General features: G+C 36.5%; 1 protein-coding gene across 1 annotated transcript in view; it reads right to left on the minus strand.

Moving 5' to 3' along the window:
- Positions 1–19723, minus strand: part of RAD23B (RAD23 homolog B, nucleotide excision repair protein) — a 48512-nt gene that overhangs the window by 21418 nt on the left and 7371 nt on the right. Inside the window, exons 2-4 of the mRNA XM_023202269.1 lie at positions 10083–10164; positions 8201–8280; positions 3818–4086 (exon numbers count right to left, since the gene is read on the minus strand). Of these exons, the coding sequence (XP_023058037.1) occupies positions 3818–4086; positions 8201–8280; positions 10083–10164 (431 nt within the window). The remainder of the gene's footprint in view (positions 1–3817; positions 4087–8200; positions 8281–10082; positions 10165–19723) is intronic.

A 19723-nucleotide genomic window follows, 5' to 3' on the forward strand; every position in this document is an offset into this window, starting at 1 on the left:
CTGTTTCTTCATCAGTACAATGGTCAGTGATAGTATCATATACTCCAGAGTGTTGTGGGTAGGGCTACACTAGTACACTGCTTAGCAAAGTGCCTGGCATCATAACACCCAATATGAATATTATGATTAATATAATCCTTTGGTATAATTTTTAAGTTCTTCATTAAATATACTGTAAAACTAATACAGAGAAAATAAAATTTCAAAAAGCACAATATATAAAAACTAAATTTTTCCCACCCCTGACCCAGAGACCACCACTATGACACCAATTTCTATTTAAAAGAATAACAATTTGCGTCTTACTTTTTTTTTGTTGTTTTGTTTTTTAAGCTTTTGTGTTTTTTAACTTAACAATCATTCTATGTCGGCACAATCAAATCTACTTCAATTTTTTCCCACAGATGCACAGTATTCCATTTAAAAGACCAAATTAAGCTCTTACTAAGGAATGTGTAGTTTGGTTTCCTGCATTTACATTCTTTCTACAGTCAAATTTATCAATCTTTCCTGTTACAACTTTTGTTGTTGTCTTGCTTAGGAATGACTTCGCAAAGTGAAGATTATTCTTTTGTTCCCTTGTTCTCCATTAGTTTATGGCTTTTCTTTTGCATTAAATCCATATCCATCTATAATTTATTTTTGCAGGTGTATAGTATGAGGGGTCATTCTTTTTTCATTCCAGATGAGATCTCAACAGCATTTTCCCCACATTGTTCTGAAATTGTATCTTTATTTTCTATTAAGTTCCTGTATCTATTTGGGTCTATTTCTAGGCTACTGTTGATTTCCCTGACCAATCTTTGTAATATGAGCCATTCCAAACTGTTTTAATCACTACTGTATAATACATTTTAAAATTCGGTAAGACTCGTCTCCCTTAGAATAATTTTTACACTATTATCACACATTGTCTTTAAAAAGTTCTCTTTAAACACCACAGATAAGACTGGATGTACTTATACTTTAACCACTATTCTTTAATCTTGATTCTGTCTCACTACTTCTCCCCTCTCCAACCACAGAGGAAACCACTCATCAGTTATATGTCAACGCTTGCCTACTTCTCTTCTACACATTAACATGCATACCCACAGAAAATGTACGATGTTGTTGTTCATGGGTTTTGTCTGGTTTATGGTTATCGCCTATACTCTTATGCAACCTGCTTTTTTCACTCAATAACAAAGCCTCAAAACCACACTCATTTAACATGCTTATATAGTACATACTTTAACTGTCTTGTAGTATCAGATAGCAGGGTTTCTCAAATTTTACAAAGTTCAAGAATCCCAAGTATTCACCAGGAGGGCTTGTTGATTTCCAGGATCCACTCTCAGATAATTCTGATTTACAGGTCCAGGGTGGCCCAAGAATTCATGTCAAACACACTCCCAGTGATGCTGATGCAGCCTACTGACAACTACACTTTGAGTAGCCCTGTTCTCTACTACGAATAAACCACAGGTCAATTTAGGATTCCAATTTGTCCTTTAATTACAAACAATACGGTCATGGGCACAAGTGCAGTTCCTCTCAGGAAGGTATCAAGTGGAATTTGCACTGTAATAGACAATTTTTAAAAGAACAAAACTGACCTAAAGAAACAAATCCCTAATAACAAACGTCAGGTCAGTGGTCATAAACAGACTTCCCGACACTCCACAAACTCTTATCAGCTTATCTCCTGATAATTATTCACTAGGTTTTGTGTTTCACAGGACAGTAGATATTTTCCAGCAAAGATAAAGGAACTAAGATGCATTTAAGCAGCTTGTTTTCTGAGTTTCTCTCGTTCCTCTCTTCTTATATTTCTCTGAGGTAAAATTTTCAGAAATAAGAATAAGCAGTTGGTATACAAAGTCCAACTAAGAAACTCTAGTGTCTGCTTTTGGGGATCACTGACCATCAAGTTACTTATGCAACTTCTGTAGGTCTGAAAAGATAATCCTGGCTCTTTTTAGAATAACGTTAAGTAAAACTGCAACTCCGGGAAGAAAATAAAAGTAGAGTAATGGGCCGGGTGTGGTGGCTCATGCCTGTAATCCCAGCACTTCGGGAGGTCAAGGTGGGTGGATCACCTGAGGTCAGGAGTACCAGACCAGCCTGGCTAACATGGCGGAAACCCCTTCTCTACTAAAAATACAAAAATTAGCTGGGCGTGGTGCCATGCACCTGTAATCCCAGCTACTCAGGAGGCTGAGACAGGAGAATCGCCTGAACCTGAGCCGCGATCATGCCACTGCACTCTAGCCTGGGTGACAGAGTGAGACTCTGTCTCAAAAAAAAAGAGTTAATGAAGAAACAAATTTAAATCTATGGCATTAGTACATTAAAATGTATTGATCAACTTTAAAATTCTCACACTGTAAGTTTTTTTTAAAGGAGCTTAAAGCAATTAAGAGAATAAGATGTACTGTGCCGACTGACTTAAGACGTATTAAGTTTGCAATATTTAAGTGCTTTGGTGAACCAATTTTTTAAATTTCTAAGTTCCCTCTCACACACAGACCTGATCAACAGCTCTGTGATGTAACAGCTTAACCTGACTCTACGTGGTATCCACTAGGATAAGACGGTTGAATGCATTTCTAGTTGTACATGGGAAAGATGGATCAAGTTAGGCAATGGTGTCACAGAATACTTAAAGCAGTGTTCCAGGCAAGTAACAGCGCAAATATTTTACTGCCTAAACCCATCTTATATTCTTAGGGAATATATTCTTTGGAGGAGTGGCTTAGACTCCTCCAAACACGGTTGACTAAGTCAGACACAGAAACCACACTCAAAGGCAGAACACTAAAATGAAGGATCACAACTGTATCTTTCTGATCATTGTCATATATATCTTAACCCCTTTCCATGTCTGTTAACCCTTCCAGTCACTGCACAGTTTTCCACTGTCTGACTCTGACTGCAAGGATCATATAACTACTACCTCTGAGGTCCTGAGTTGCTCTAAGTCACAAAGCACAAACAGCTGTAGTGCCAGTGAAGGCTGGTCATAATATAACTCATGCTCTTAGATCAAGGAATTGTGCTGAATGATTTCCAACCAAGAGACCTCTCTGACTTAAGCATTTGGTCATTTTACCTGATCATCTGGGGAGAAAAAAAAAATCTTGTTTTAAACTGCTCAATAATCCTAACTGCCTAAGTAGCCACTTAGTTGAGGTGTCTCTGCTGTCAACTTCCCATAAGGAATTATTTCTTGCTCCTCAAATATCCCAACACTCTTTTTCCCTTTTTCCCCTAAAGATCTACACAGGCAGAGGCTTGAATTTCTACACAAGTTCACAAAGATACAGATACAACAGTGAAAAATTGAAATAATCCACAGGTTCAGGTTACAAGAGCTAACAAATGTCAGAACCAAACACAATGTATAAACTACTGGAAAGATTTACTAACATGGAAGGATGCTTATGATATACATGACAATGACCACAAAGCATACAGATCAAGTACAAATGATGATTAGGGTGGCAATGTCATGATAATAATCCTTGACTCATTTTGGTTATTTGTATTTCCTAACGTTTCTATTAAAAAATGATTTTCACTTGCTCTCTCCTTCCCACTGCACCCCACCCTGCCCAAATCAACAGAGTACAGAAATCTGATTATGAAAATTTGTACTTATATTCTCCTTAGCAAACTATCAAAATAGACACAGCATATGTTTTAGTCAAACATTTAAAAAAGGCTTAACATAGCAGATACAGTCAGTTTAATCAAAACAATCATCAAAATAAATGCATGAAGTTCCTGTTAAACACGGATTTTGAGATAGAATTTCCTAGAATCCAGTTCCTACCTGTCAGTTGCTGTTGGGCTAGTAGCCACTGGTGTCTCTGCTGGCTTTTCTGCAGGTTTCTCTTGTTTAGTTGCACTAGCAGGTGCAGGTTCAGAAGATGCTGTCGCTGATGCTGGAGTGATGGATGCAGGTGTGGAAGTGGGAGCCAAAGCAGGGACAGGGGTTGGAGCCTGAGCCACAGTTGTTGCGGTAGAGGAAGTAACGGCTGTAGTGCTGGCAGGAGCTGACTGCTGAGTTGTAGCTGGTGCTGGTGTGGACACTGCTTTGGGCTAAACACATTAAAAGGCAAAATAAATTACGATAAAATACTACATATTGACTGAACTCTAACTACACTATACCGTTACAGGATGCCACAAACATAGCACTAATAACAACCTGTAACTTGAAAATAATTTTGTAAAATGACACAATAAATGATCAATATTAGCAGTCTGACTCATGGTTACTCTTGCAAAGCTCATGAGAGCATATGTTAATCTTAATTATCAACCACAATTAATTTTACCCAACAATTTCAGTCTTCATATCAAGTTAATACAAAAAGTCAAAAATTTGAAATATAGAGTATGTGTGTGTGTGTGTGTGTATATATATATATAAAACAAAAAAGAAAACCATATCATTTTCCCAAAAAACTTTATGTACCTGAGTTGTAACTTTAAAGTACCTAACAACCACTTAAAAGCATTACCAAAATAATTTTCTTTAAAGACAGGGTCTTGCTACATTGCCCAGGCTGGTCTTGAACTCCTGGCCTCAAGCAATCATCCCACCACGGCCTCCCAAAGCACTAGGATTACAGGCATAAACTACTACACCCAGCCCAAAATAATGTTCTTGAAATGGCAGTATAAATGTTTGTTTATAAACATGTCAAATATCCTGTTGTACTGTATTTTAGAAGAGGGAGGAAAATCTAAAAATTGACTACAAATCAACAGGTCCAAGTACAAAAAGGTTCACAATACTTTGAGACGCGTATGTAGATAAGCAGAAAAATGAAGGCCAAATTAAGTTACCTCCACATGCTCAGCACTTTCTGAACTGGAAGTAGAGCCATAAAGCTTTCCACAGAGCAAAAAACAATTAGTTGACCCTTGAACAACAAGGGTTTGAACTGCACTGGGTCCACTTATATGATGATGATTTTTTTCAATATAAGTTACACTGAGAGTGCCTGTCTCTCCTTCTACCTCCTCCATCTCTACCACCTTGAGACAGCAAGACCAACCTTTCCTCTTTCTCAGCCTAGTCAGTGTGAAGACAAGGATGAAGACCTTCATGATGATCCACTTACACTTAATGAACACTAGAAATATTCTCTCTTGTGATTTTCTGTGTTTTGTTTTGAGAGAGGGTCTCACTCGATCTGGAGCCCACACTGGAATACAGTGGTGTGATAACAGCTCCTTGCAGCCTCAACCTCTCAAGGCTCCTGCCTCAGTCACTGCCCTGCCCCCCCCACCAGGTAGCTGGGACTACAAGCTCACACTACCACTCCCCACTAAATGTTTGTATTTTTTTTTTTTTAATAGAGACAAGGTTTCACCAGGTTACCCAGACTGATCTCCAACTCCTGAGCTCAAGCGATTCGCCAACCTCAGCCTCCCAAGGTGCTGGGATTACAGGCATCAGCCGCTATACCTGGCCATGATTTTCTTAGTAATAGTTTCTCTAGCTTACTTTAATACAGTATATTATATATGTAATATACAAAACATGTATTAATCCACTGTTTATCAGTAAGGCTTCTGGTCAAGAGTAGGCTACTAGTAGGTAAGTTTTGGGCGAGTCAAAAGGTATATGCAGATTTCTGACTGTAGGGGAGAGGCTGGCACTTCTAAGCTCAGTGGTGTTCAAGGGTCAACTGTACATGCGTAAAAATCATACTACATGAGTTTTAGTTTTCTCCTAAGGCCTGTCAATGCTTACTACCTGTTTAGTTCATAACTTTCCCAAGGACCAAAGGTAGATATTTTGGTGGAAGACAGGACTTAAATTCAACATAATCTGCCACAAGCATAAACAAACTCTAAAACCAGTGAGCTGAGCTGCCTTGTGTCTTTTTGAGTTAATAAAGAAGACGTTAGGAAAAAAAAAAGGTTAGTGAAAGGTGATAGGTTTTTAAAAAATACTAGCATTACTCCCTTTTAGCTTAATTTTCTTAACAGCCAATATAATATTCCGCAGACTATTAACGTTCTAAAACGTCAATGAGCTGAAATCCTCAGGTCATTCTGGATCTTCAGTTATTCTGGATAGACTGGAGCTTCACAAAGGTGAAAATTCAGAGTTTTAAGCACCAAAACTTTGTAATAACCAATGTAGACAAAAATGTACTTTTAAATGTGGTATACTCATTTAATATTCTCCTTAATTATTTGTTATCAAAATAATATTGCAAAATGACTTGTCTTCAAGGTTCCTACTGCCAAGAACAGCTATTTATTCTTTATTCTAAACAGTACCAAGTCACTCTCTGCTTTTTAGTTTTTATTCTTGCTTTTGATCTTAATAGCTTTTTCCTTTCCCTTCTTTGTATTAATAAGGTCATTTCTCAGTGCTTCCATAATGCCTTACTATAGCAGCATTCCCTTCCTTCTTATAGTTGTCCTCTACTATTAACTTCAAAATAAAAGTCATAAATATCATTAGAATCCTATGTAATATTAGGAATAAAAGACTTGAAGGAAAAACAAAAAAATTGTATGTAATATAATGACAGGCTTCAAGTATCTATTTCTCAAATACACGCACCCTTTGAGACTTTTTCTGCTTAATTCTGGTGTTCTAAATAGTCAGGATTACTGTAATATTAAAAGAAACTAAGACCAGTAAAACATATTTAAAACTGTGTGGCTATCACATTTTCCATTATGTACTATATATGCTAAAACTAGATAGGAAAATAGGATAGTATTCAGCAAATTCTGGCACATGCTATAACACAGATAGATGAACCTTGATAACATTATGCTAAGTGAAATAAGACAGTCACAAAAAGACAAATACCATAGGATTCCACTTACATGATGGTGATAGCAGCAAAACAATGTAACTGTAATGTTATTGAACTGTACACTTAAAATGATTAAACTGGAAGTTTGTTATTATATTTTACCACAGTTGAATAAAAAACCTGGATGATACAAGGTTTCCTTACAATTCTGCTTCTCTGTTTTTAAAGCTTAACATATAGTGAGTTAAGTTCTTAAGTATAGCAAAATCAATATGGTTCTTAACCAATTAAAAAATGTTCAAGTTCAACACATGTAAATTATTTAGCTGCTTGTTTCCTGGTATAAAAGGATGTGGTAATTAAAATTTATTTCAACTCTATTTCCGATTACTATTAATTATTTTGTGACTTTGAGAAAAAACCCACATTTATTCCACTTTTGGCCTCTGATGAAGTGGTTTCAATTAGTGATTTAAACTTACTTTCATTGCTACAAGTAACACTGTTCTTTCTCAGATTATGACAATCTAATCCTAAAAATGAATGTCATGAGTACCACTTCTCCATTTGTCTCTTAATTCTACACTGTATTATATCTTTAAATAAACAAGTATATAGTCTCTTAAAAAAATCCATGTTCATTCTCTGCTTTAAAAAAAATTTACTTTCATAAATTGTTCCAAATACATTCCAACCTACTAAATCACAAGAAAGTATCTCTTTAAAACTTCCTCACAAAAATCATTCCATCATTTCTTTAGTTGCCTTTTCCCTTTTTCAGTTTCTAAAAACATATTCTTTCACTAAGAAATATCACTGTAATAATAAGCTTTCATGCCTTTTCTGCCTTGAGGAATTTGTTAGGACTAGTACATAATTTAGGAAGTCTATTTAAGACAAACTTATGAAAACTACAGAATAAACATTTATTCCATTTATAAAGACATTTTAAAAGAATTATATAATAAATGATTTCACTACTCTAGCAGAAATAATTTCAACATTTCAAATTTGGATATCAAGTGTATTTTTAATATACATTTTCCTGGTTATTAGTGAGGCTAGTTAAATCTATAATTCCTACTCTTATCCTTTTTGCTTTATAGGTCATCCTTTCCTTACTGATTTCTAAGAATTCTTTACATAATCTGAATATTAATTTTTTTCTTCCTATTGGTGTTTCAATTGTTTTAATTTACATAAAATTTTATTTAAAACTATATTAAATTATAGTTTAATGTATAATAACATAAACCATTAATAACTTTATGTTTCACTTAAGGTAAATTCTTAAAAAGCTTCATAGTAAAGTGCACACCACTATGGATGTGTATAAACTGTGTCCGTTGTGTGGACTTGGGATCATCATTTTTAAAAAGACTTACATGCACAAACATATACAGAATGAAGTTGAAACTTACTTTAGTCACCATAACCACCACAAAGTTTTTCTCATCAATTTTGTATTCTTTGAGAGCAGTATCATCATTGAGGATTTTGCCTAATACATTAAGAGAAAAAAAAATCATTTAAGGCATAATCTTTCTCTTACACATAAGTTAAAACAACTTTCTACTTGAAATATGATTATTTCAGAAATATTAAAATATGAATCACCAACATAAATTCTATCAGTCAGTACTTTTCCCAAAGAAAAAACCAATCAATCGAGATAAAAATAAAACAATTCCTAAGTGGCAGGGCATGGTGGCTCATGCCTGTAATCCCAACCCTTTGGAAGGCTGAGGAGGGAATACAGCTTGAGGCCAGGAGTTTGAGATCAGCCTGGGCAACATAGCAAAACCCTGTTTATAAAAAAAAAAATAATTCAAAATTAGCCAGGCACTGTGGCACATGCCTATGGTCGTAGCTACTTGGGAGGCTGAGGCAGGAGGATCACTTGAGCCCAGGAGTTCAAGGATACAGCAAGCTATAATCACACCACTGCACTCCAGCCTGGGTGACAAAGCAAGACCCTCTCTCAAAATAAACAAAATTAAAAGGCATAAGCATTTAACTGAAAGATGTCAAACTTATATTGTGTATATAGAATGACAATCATTATATAAAGGACTTACTGGGCAAGAAAATATGAAAGAGACCCTGAAAAGGAGGAGATCATGACGATAAAGAAAATCCAATACTCTGATTGCACAGGGGTCCTCTGGAAAATAACCTATATTGTTTTCTGATACGAAGAAGGTGAGAGAAACAAATCTCCTGTTCCCCAAAATACACATATCTGATAAATCAGAAATGTTCTAACACTATCAAAGCAAGATACTAAAAGTACTTCAGAAAATGACATGATACACAAGAAACAGCAAGATGCTACAGAACTCAGAAATGTACAAAGAAGTACAAAAGACTGCGATCGCGCTGAAGGTCACGTATTAGGTAAGTAGGACTCCCTGATGTTTCCTGCTCCATGAATTTAGTTTTCCATCTTTAAAAAGCTATTGAATCAAAACCTGCTAACATTAAGACAGAAAGGAATATGGATAGGAATGAGAAAACAGGCCAAAACGAGAAACTGGAAATTGGAATTTTATGTCTGCTTCTTTAGGCTTCTGAACTCTGATCTATAAAAATAATGGGACTGAATCACCGTGTTAGCATTTCCTCCAGGCTGTCTCACTTTAGGAAACACTATTCAGAAAAATAGAAGAATCCATGGGTGATCAAACACCCACCTTACTAACATCTACAATGAAAGCATTTTCTCTACTAAATTTGGATATCAAGTGTATTTTTAAATACATTTTCCTGGTTATTAGTGAGGCTAGTTAAATCTATAATTCCTACGCTTATCCTTTGTTGCTTTATTGGTCATCCTTTCCTTATTGATTTCTAAGAATTCTTTACATAATCTGAATATTAATTTTTTTCTTCCTGTCGATGTCTTTCTGTGTGATGTGTTTTTTCGGTATTCTTCAGTCGGTTTTGGTTAAACTTAATTTTTACAAGAATGATTCCAAACATAGTAATAATAACACAATCAGCATAAATGGTTTCTATTCAATTTTTTGAAAAAGCCCAGTTTCATTAAAAACACAAAAGCCAGTTACATGATGCTTACAAAAGATGACACAAAATACCGTTTGATGGAAAAATACATAGGGCAAATGTGAATAAAGAGAAGATTGAATATCAACATTAGATTCAAACGACTGCTCTTTCACTGCTTTTATTTGTACAATCATTTTTCTGACAATTTGAATATACTACAATATGTAAGATAACATTTCTAAAACTAAAAGAATATCAAGACATGGCATGTTAATTTTAATATTTAATTCATACCTGCATAAATTAATTTTTGACCTGCTACCGGAAAGGCATCTTTTCCCTTTTCAGATTCAATCTTCTCTTTCAGTGCTTTCACCTATAGGAAAAATAAAGATCTGTTTTGGAAAAAGTCTAAACAAAAAATGACAATCCAGAATCTGAATAAATAATGGAAGACAAAAATTATATACATAATTATTAATGCTTCCAAAACCTCAAAGATTGTTTTTCCAATTTGTATCAAAAAAGATTCAGTATTAACTCATATTATTAGTTATGATAGGCATAAACTTTAACACCATCTGATACACACAGATTTTTAAAAGTTTACTAGTTGACTTGATAATTTAAAATAAAGTTTTCAAAATCAAAGTTTTGATTTATATAATGTTTACGGATTTATTTCCCACGGAGCAAGAAAGTAAAGCTCGATCACCTAAAAAAATCTCAGAAATAAAACAGTCTCATCAACAAGAAGAATACTTCAATGTTAAAGGTTAAATTGTGAATGCTAAAAGGCAAATAATTCATCTTAAGTTTTATGCTTCATTACAATCACCACGGGTGCTTTACAAACCCCAATTAAAACATAATCTCTGAGGGTGGGACCCTGACATCAGTATTTTTAAAAAGCTTTACAGGTGGTTCCAAAGTTCAGCACAGGCTGAAAACCACCAGACAACTTCAATGCTCTTAAACAAGCAACTTAGCTTCTCTCAGAATCAGTTTCATCTATAAGAGGAGCTGGAATCCATGACCTTTAGAGTCTCTTCATTTCCTAAAATTGTGTGACAATCAGGCTCATTATACAGTATTTAGAAAAACGAGTCTAATGGACTTCTTAACCTGTTAAGTAGGGAGGCAGAGGAGTAAAAAAAGAGATGGCTTTCTCATTTGCCTTTATAGAACTACTTTCATTACTTTAAAGACACAAGAACCAAGGAGAAAAATTCAAATTCCTTCAATTTCCCAGAATACTTCTTGAAAATTATCTAAGTTGACAGTTCTCTGAGTTTTAAACAGAAAGGGATACAAATATAGGTTTCTCTTCTACAATTAAAAAGTGACAGTGTGTACTTCAAAGATAAAAAAAAGCTTATTTAGCTTCAAATGTTAACATACAATTTCACACAATCCTCAAAACTCTGGGACAAAAGGATATGTCACCCAATTTTATAGACGAGGAGACGGAAATAAAGAGGTTACCATCCCTTATATGACTCCAAAGAGTATTTTGTAAATACCATATAAACCATCCTTGCTGTACTGATCTTCCTGAAACGGGTCAGTAGCATTTATTGCTATTCTGATGTTCCCCAAAGTAGAAATCCATCACAAAAACCCCAATCCACTATTTTCCACTGTTCCTCATTTCAAAGGTGAAACACAAGTAAAATTTTTTTAAAGCCAAACATCAGATTTGCAAAAAAGTAAAACATTGTCAGTCTTCTCAGTGCTTTGCTGTTACTGTTATTTTGGCACATAGTTTTTTTTTTTTGCAAAAAAAAATTATTATAATAAATTTATATGTTTTTAAATGAACATTAATAACATTTGTTTTAATTTCTAATATGGTAAACATTAATAAATGTAAGTACATTGGGTCAGGCACAGTGGCTCATGCCTGTAATCCCAGAGCTTTGGGAGACTGAGGTGGGAGGATCACCTGAGGCCAAGAGTTCGAGATCAGCCTGGCCAACATGATGAAACTCTGTCTCTACTAAAATGCAAAAAAAAAAAAAAAAAAAAAAATTAGCCAAGCATGGTGGTACATGCCTGTAATCCCAGCCCTCAATAACTTATTTAAATGTAAACAAGTTTTGAAACCAAGTCATTTGAGGACTGCTATCCTACATGCTAAAAGACTTCTCAAGTCAACTAACTGATGGCAGAGCATGGGTGGAGCACTCAGTGGTGAATGGTAAATTTCTTTTCAAATTTTGTTTCTAGAGACAAGATGTAATATTTGCAAGTGTGATTATTTACGAAAACTACAATAAATTACAGACCAAGTGTAGCTCTATGCATGAACCCAGTTCTCCGAACAATACATAGTGGCTTGGCATGGAGTGGGTGCTCCATTATCCTGTGCTCGATGAATAAATGAACAGAGCATAGACATACGTAAAGAAAAAAAGACACATATGAAGCAACAAGTAAAAGAAAATAAACATGCAAGAACATCTCATTCTTGACAGGTTTCAATGAAGTAAGACTTCAATATTTCATATTTTAAAAGCCTAAATAACAGGACTCTCTAGCTTTATGTATCAAAAATGAGGGAGGAGAGGCCAAAGGCAAAAAAAAAAAAAAAAAAACAGCACCATAAATTAAGAAAAGCTGGACCAAAACAAAAAGGCCCTTTAATAATTTACTACTAAATAACTTTTGCTTCAAAGAAATCAAAATTGATTTAAAAATATTAAGGTTGCGCACAGTGGCTCACGCTTGTAATCCTATACTTTGGGAGGCCAAGGCAGACGGATCACCTAAGGTTGGATTCGAGACCAGCCTGGCCAACACTGTGAAACCCCATCTCTACTAAAAATACAAAAATTAGCCAGGCATGGTGGCTGGCACCTGTAATCCCAGCTACTTGGGAGTCTGAGGCAGGAGAATTGCTTGAATCCCAGGAGGCAGAGGTTGTAGTGAGCCAAGATCACACCACTGCACTCCAGCCTGGACGACAGGAGCAAGACTCAGTCTCAAAAACAAAACAAAACAAACACAGAATATTAAGAACATAACAATGGGGACTCCATACAAAACACCTATATGATTTGGCTAAATAAATAACTGTAGACTAAACACTAAAAATGTTTATTCAACAAAGAAGAAAAATTAACAGGCTAAACATGCAACTCAAACAGAAAAAAAGGACAAACAAAAATAAAAAAAATAATAAAAGAAATTAAGAGGCCTGGCGCAGTGGCTCATGCCTGTAATTCCAGAACTTTGGGAGGCCGAGGTGGGCAGATCACAAGGTTAAGAGATCGAAATCATCCTGGCCAACACGGCGAAACCCCGTCTCTACTAAAATACAAAAATCATCGGGTGTGGTGGCGTGCACTTGTAGTCCCAGATACTCGGGAGGCTGAGAAAGGGGTATCAATTGAACCAGGGAGCCAGAGGTTGCAGTGAGACGAAATTGTGCCACTGCACTCCAGCCTGGCGACAGAGCAAGACTCCATCTCAAAAAAAAAAAAAAAAAAAGCAATTAAAAAAGAGAAAAGGCAGATGGGTGCAATGGCTCATGCCTGTAATCCCAACACTCTGGAAGGCCGAAGTGGGTGGTTCATTTGAGGCCAGGAGCGCAAGACTAGCCTGGCCAACATAGCGAAACCCCGTCTCTATTAAAGATACAAAAATTAACTGGGCATGGTGGCGCATGCCTGTAATCCCAACTACTTGGGAGGCTGAGGCTGCAGTGAGTAAAGGTCATGCCGCTGCACTCGAGCCCAGGTAACAGAATACGACTCTCTCAAGAAAGAAAAAAAAAAGAGAAACAAGGCACAAAACTGTTCGTGCATTAATAAAAAAAAACTGGACAAATGACAGGGCAGGCAATTCACAATTACAGTCACAGCACAGAAAAGCTCAACTTCATTAGTAACCAAACACATAAATGATGCCTCATGTTATTAATCCAATAGACTACCACACTGGAAAGATTGGTTTGAATAATTCTTGGCATTGAAAGTGAAGAAATACATTCTCAGAATAAGAAAGTATCAAATGATCAAAATTTTTGAGGGCAACATGCCAAGATGCTTCAACATTTTTAAGGTAGTGGGTGAAGTCACGGGGATTTGACCCAACAGTACCACGTCAAAGAAAATAATTGACCAAGACTTTGGAACCAAGTTCACTAACCTGTCTGAAATCCTGGCATTGTTCCTTACCTTGAACAAAACAGTGACCTTTACTTACAATCCAATCTATACTCACAGAACACAGGCTGAATTCTGTCATCTAAAAACCACTCTATGTTTAAAATTATAAGTGACCAATCTCCTGTTCCTACTAGCTCTTAGTAACTGTTCACTATACTTGCTCTTGAACCTCCATTAAGACTTGATCCCTAGAGTCTCTACTTTCATTTTGATCTTCACTATCAGCTCTATTTTGCTTAGACAACACTGTCACTGCTCCTATCACCTTCTTTCTAATATCAAAAACTTCCTTGTCTTTCTGCTGCTCCTGACACACAAAATTCTGTATTTGGACCAACACCATCTGTTTCTGTCAGTACTCAACCTCTAAAATTTACTCCAACCACTCTGTAGTGTCTCATTGTCCTAACCTTGCTTAGCTAACAAATCTCAACTTTTACCTAAGAGACTGCCTATCAACATTTATACCCAGTTTTCTAAATGCTAGTGGAGAAAAGGATACACTAAATCTTCTGTTCCCCCTAGTTAGCCCTATTCTCCATCCTCCAAAAGAATATCTTAAATCTGCATTCTACTCTAAATCTGATTCCCAGCATCCTCTCATACTCTCTGCAGGTGACCACTTTCTACCTTATTAAAAAGAGTAGAGGAACTTATTTTCAATTTTCTGTTTAACTTTGTTGCATCCAGACCCACCTACATCTCCTTCTCACCTATTAAATGAAAGAAGAATCCCTTTCTTTCAAACCTAATTCTTTCCACCGGTCCTCTGGTTCGCCTCCAAGTATTTTTCAGTATCTTACTAAATTCATTATATTGCCTATCTCCCCCAGCCTTTTCAGCCTCTCTTCACTCAGTTCACTTCCATTCACACTTAGACCTAATTCTTTATCATTTTAAAAACAAACATTTAACAATCTCGTCTCCTCCTAGACTCTCTCTCCCCTCTTAATCTAATTCTTCAAAAACTTAAATACACACCACTGTCTTCACTTATTCATAATCCAAAACCAACTACTCAAATGAGGGCAATACTGTGCTGATAAACAAAAACATGAAATTTATTCTCATTCTGCTGCTTATTTTCTCTGGTAGTGGCCTCCCCTCCCCCTGCCCAACGCCTGCACTGGCCATTCCATTAACACTGCTCTTTACCCATATCACTGAATTCTGCAACATCATAATAAGACACTTCTTAACCCTCTCCTATCTTCCTCTTGTCACGTGTGACAGTACTGACTTGTCCCTCCTTTATATACTACCATCCTTCGGCTTCCAGGATGTCATACTTTTGGTTTTCCTATCTCCCCGGTTCACTGCTTCACGAAATCTTCCTCCCTGGCCAGCCCTTTAAGTGTTACTTAGACTTCCAGGATAATCCATCGTGTCTACTCCTACTTTTAATAACCATGCAGATGTCATCTGTATTTCTAGTCCAGTTGTCTCTCCCTGACCTTCATTTATACACACTTAACTCTCTACTGAACACCTTCACACGATGTCCTAGAGGCATTTAAACCATAATGTATCTGTGGAAGAACTGTATCTAAGTTACTTTGTTTTAATCATCCCTAACCCAATCTAATTGGGCGTACTTTAAAACAGATTAGCAAGAAAGACTGCCTTCTTTCTGGATGCTTCAAAGGAAGAGGTAGAACTCAGCACAGATTTCTCTTGGAAAGGATATGGCCCACAATAGATGCAATTATGACTCCTTTAACTGTGCTGAGCCCCACGCCAACGCTCCCACTCCAGTAAGCCATCTCGACAGAGTGAATTTAAACGTGAGCACCACAATCTCAGTACATAACCAGGGCTAGAACTTTCATTGTGCCGCATATCCTGCTATATAAATAATGGTAGTTTATCATTAATTCCACTAGAGACAAAGCCATGGTTAACATTCAAGAAATCAAACATTTTTTTTCTAGCTACTTAATTATCTCTCATAAAATTGTGCATTTAAAAATAAAAACGTACTCAATATAATATTCAACATGACGGGCATGGTTTTTCCTTTTTCATGCAAAGGAAGACAATCATAATAGTGTATTTAAAAGTGCCACCACACGGTGGGCGCCTGTAGTCCCCAGCTACTCGGGAGGCTGAAGCAGGAGAATGGCGTGAACCTGGGAGGCGGAGCTTGCAGTGAGCTGAGATCGCGCCACTGCACTCCAGTATGGGCGACAGAGCGAGACGGTCTCAAAAAAAAGTGCCACCACAAAGCCACAAAGCTAAACTTACCATTTAATTATTTCCTAATGTGAGCACTACTGTGCATCTCTGTGGCAATGGCACTATTTTAGTTCAGGCCACCAACCATTAAAAGTAGTCCTTTCCCCTGTTATCCCAATAGTTCGAGGTCAGCCTGGTCAACATAGTGAGCCACCATCTCAAAAAAATTTTTTTTAATTAGACGGGTGCTGTGGTGCCTGCTTGTAGTCCCAGCTACCTCAGGAGGCTGAGATAAAGGACTGACTGAACCCAGGAGTTCAAGGTTGGAGTGAGATATAATCTTGTCAGTGTACTCCAGCCTGAGCAACAGAGCAAGACTCTGTCTCTTAAAAAAAGTAGTCATTTTCATTTGACAAATTTAGGTCATGCATGAGCCATCAAAATAATATCTCGTAAATCATGTTTCTATGATAGTATAATGAGCTGCCATGTCAATCTTCTTACACAGCACTTTGCATAAGATTTCTAGGCTACTGCTTGTTAATTAGGTCAGCAATTGCATATTCCATATAACAGCTTGCTCAATGTTACAGTATTATTTTTCCTTCTTACTTCTGTAACTATGTTGCTCCTTATTACTGTTATAACTACATAGAGTAAAAATAATGGTGTCAAGTTTTAATAGGTAGCCCTGAAATATAACATCTGAATAAAAGCTAATGTAGGCTATGTACCTGCCATATGCCAGGCAGTGTACTAAGAGCCTCACAATAATTAACTCTTTTAATCTGTACTACATCTCTATGAGGTTGCAGTAGCCAACATCCAAGATGGCCCCCAATGACTCCCATCTATTGGTATTCAAGCCTTCGTACATACCCTTCACACACTGAATTATGGCTAGTCCACAAGAACAGTAAGATACTGCTAAAGTAAAAGTGTGACTTCTGAGGCTGGTTTATACATAAAAGCCATTGTTTGTATTTTGCTCTCTTGGATTACTCACACTGGGAGAAGCCAGCCACAATGTCATGAGGACACTCAGGCATCCTGAGGAGAGGCCCATATGGGGAGGATCTGAGGCCTCTAGTCAATAACCATCACCAAGTTGTTAGCCATGTGAGGAAGTCACTTTCAGTGGGAATCCTCCAGCCAGTCAAGCCTTTAATGTACAGAATGAAGCCCTTAAATGCAACTTCCTGAGACTCCGAATAAGAACCACAGAGCTAAAATACCCCTGAATTCCTGACTCACAGAAACTATGAAATAATAAGTGTTTACTGTTTTAATTACATTTTAGGGTAATTTGTTATGCAGTAATAGGTTAACTAGTACACAGGTAGATACTATTATCCTTTTTCTGATGGGTACACTAAGGCAGATGAAATAGAAAGGTTAAACACATAGGTTCTAGAGGCAGAGTCCCTAAATTTGAATCCTGGCTACTCATATGGAAGATGGTATTTGTAAATAACAAATAATGTTTGTAAGCACTGACCAGGCATTTTTTTTTTTTGAGACAGAGTCTCGCTCTGTCACTAGGCTGGAGTGCAGTGGTACGCTATCAGCTCACTGCAACCTCCACCTCCCGGGTTCAAGTGACTCTCCTGCCTCAGCCTCCCAAGTAGCTGGGACTACAGGTGCGCACCACCAAGCCCGGCTAATTTTTTGTATTTTTAGTAGAGACAGGGTTTCACCATGTTGGTCGGGATGGTCTCGAACTCCTGACCTCATGATCCGCCTGCCTCAGCCTCCCAAAGTGCTGGGATTACAGGCGTGAGCCACTGCGCCTGGCCTAACCAGGAATTTTTTAAGGCAATCTGACACACTTTGACCAAATAATTCCACATCTAGAAATCAATGCTAGAGGTGCTCATGTAACTACTTCAAAGACAAAGGTACAAAGTATGTGCACTACATTGCTGTTTGCAATACTAAAAACTGAAAACAACCCCCAAACATCCACAAAGGAGAAGTGGTAAAATAAATTAACGTACATACATTCATTTGAACACTATGCAATATAAACGAATGAAATATTTATAACTATCTTTGAGGAAAAAAAGCTAGTTGCTAAGCAATTAATTTTTTTAAACAGTGTAGTTGTGTTCATGTATTATGTGTAAATATATTTTTAAAAAAGACTAGAAGCCATTCACATTTTACTATATTTACTACAACGAGCCTGAATTATTTGAGCAATTTAGGGAAAACTGGACTTTCAAACAGAAAAAAAGAGACTTCATTTAAAAGAAAAAGGTCTAAGGCAGTTCTAATACTACACGGCCTAATTAAAAAACAGTAACAGCAATTAAATTTTGGCAATCAACAATTAGCAAAATAAAGGAGATTCCCAAAGCCAAATATGTTTACTAAAGGATTTCTTACGTTTACACTACAGGCAATGCTTTTTCTTTTTTGGTTCTTTGGTTGATCTCCTTCACTTAAGAAACTGGTACAGGGACCAGAGTATACTTCCTGGGGAATTTCTGTACCAAGGTAGGTTCCTGATAATTCTACAAACACAAATTTGATTTTAAAAAAGTCAGCTGACTTCAGTACAAACAGGAAAAATCTCCTCACTGGACCCAAGGAGATTTTTACAACAGAAACAATAACTGATAACATAACATGACTTATATGACAAGAGGCAGGCACTATAACAAAAGCAATCCTCAAATTGGGGTTATGATCCAAAAGGCTATTATTTTAAATAAATGATTTGAAATCCAAAACCCATTTGTCCTACAGAAATGAGCCTAAATACCATGTAAAACGGGACTTAGGCTCTTAAGTCAGCCAATACATGCCAGTTTAATCTATTCTAAAATATATTCCTAACAGTATGATTTCAACAAGATCAAAAGAAACACAGGAATTTGAAACTTGAGTAAGCAGAATTCCCAAAATACCTGTAAGTTTCTAAATAAGCAAAGAATGGATCTCTCCAGTGCACCAGCAAAAACAAGGTGCCTACCTAATTCAACCAGAAGTGTGTGGGGAATAATGGGTGAAAACAATTTTATCTACCCCTTTAAGCCTCTAGGATCTGCTCATGTATTATCAGTATCAGTCATTTGTAGCTGGTCTACCTGCTCTGCTGAAGTAAGTTTATATAATGTTTAAAAGGTTTATAAAGCTGACTCAGTTGTAAGATTAGCATTCGTGACACTACAAAAGACATTTATTTATCTAACGTTATAGGGAACAGATGGTGTAGTGTCCTTTGGCAGGATTCACTGTGCCACAGTAGGGTTAAATTCAGCAAATTTCTTTCCGAAATTAACTGGAATCCTATATGGCATCTATCACAGCAGGACCTTGTTCATTGCTTTTACACACTGTTCAAAATTTCTGATTATGTCAGTCTAAGAGAATGAGAATATCTCATTCATACAAACCTTTTAAAGAGAGGATAGTGAAATGATCAAAATAAAAACTGATGAAAGAAGGTTGTTTAAAAACTGCAAAACTTATTTCTAATTTCACAATTCACTAAATATTTCCATGCCCATGATCTCACCTGATTTTCACTACCGTTAGGAAAGCAGTTCAATTATTATTACTCCCATTTTAATAATGAGGAGA

The sequence above is a fragment of the Piliocolobus tephrosceles genome, chromosome 14 (genome assembly GCF_002776525.5).
Source record: "Piliocolobus tephrosceles isolate RC106 chromosome 14, ASM277652v3, whole genome shotgun sequence".
In the NCBI taxonomy this organism is placed as follows: Eukaryota; Metazoa; Chordata; class Mammalia; order Primates; family Cercopithecidae; genus Piliocolobus; species Piliocolobus tephrosceles.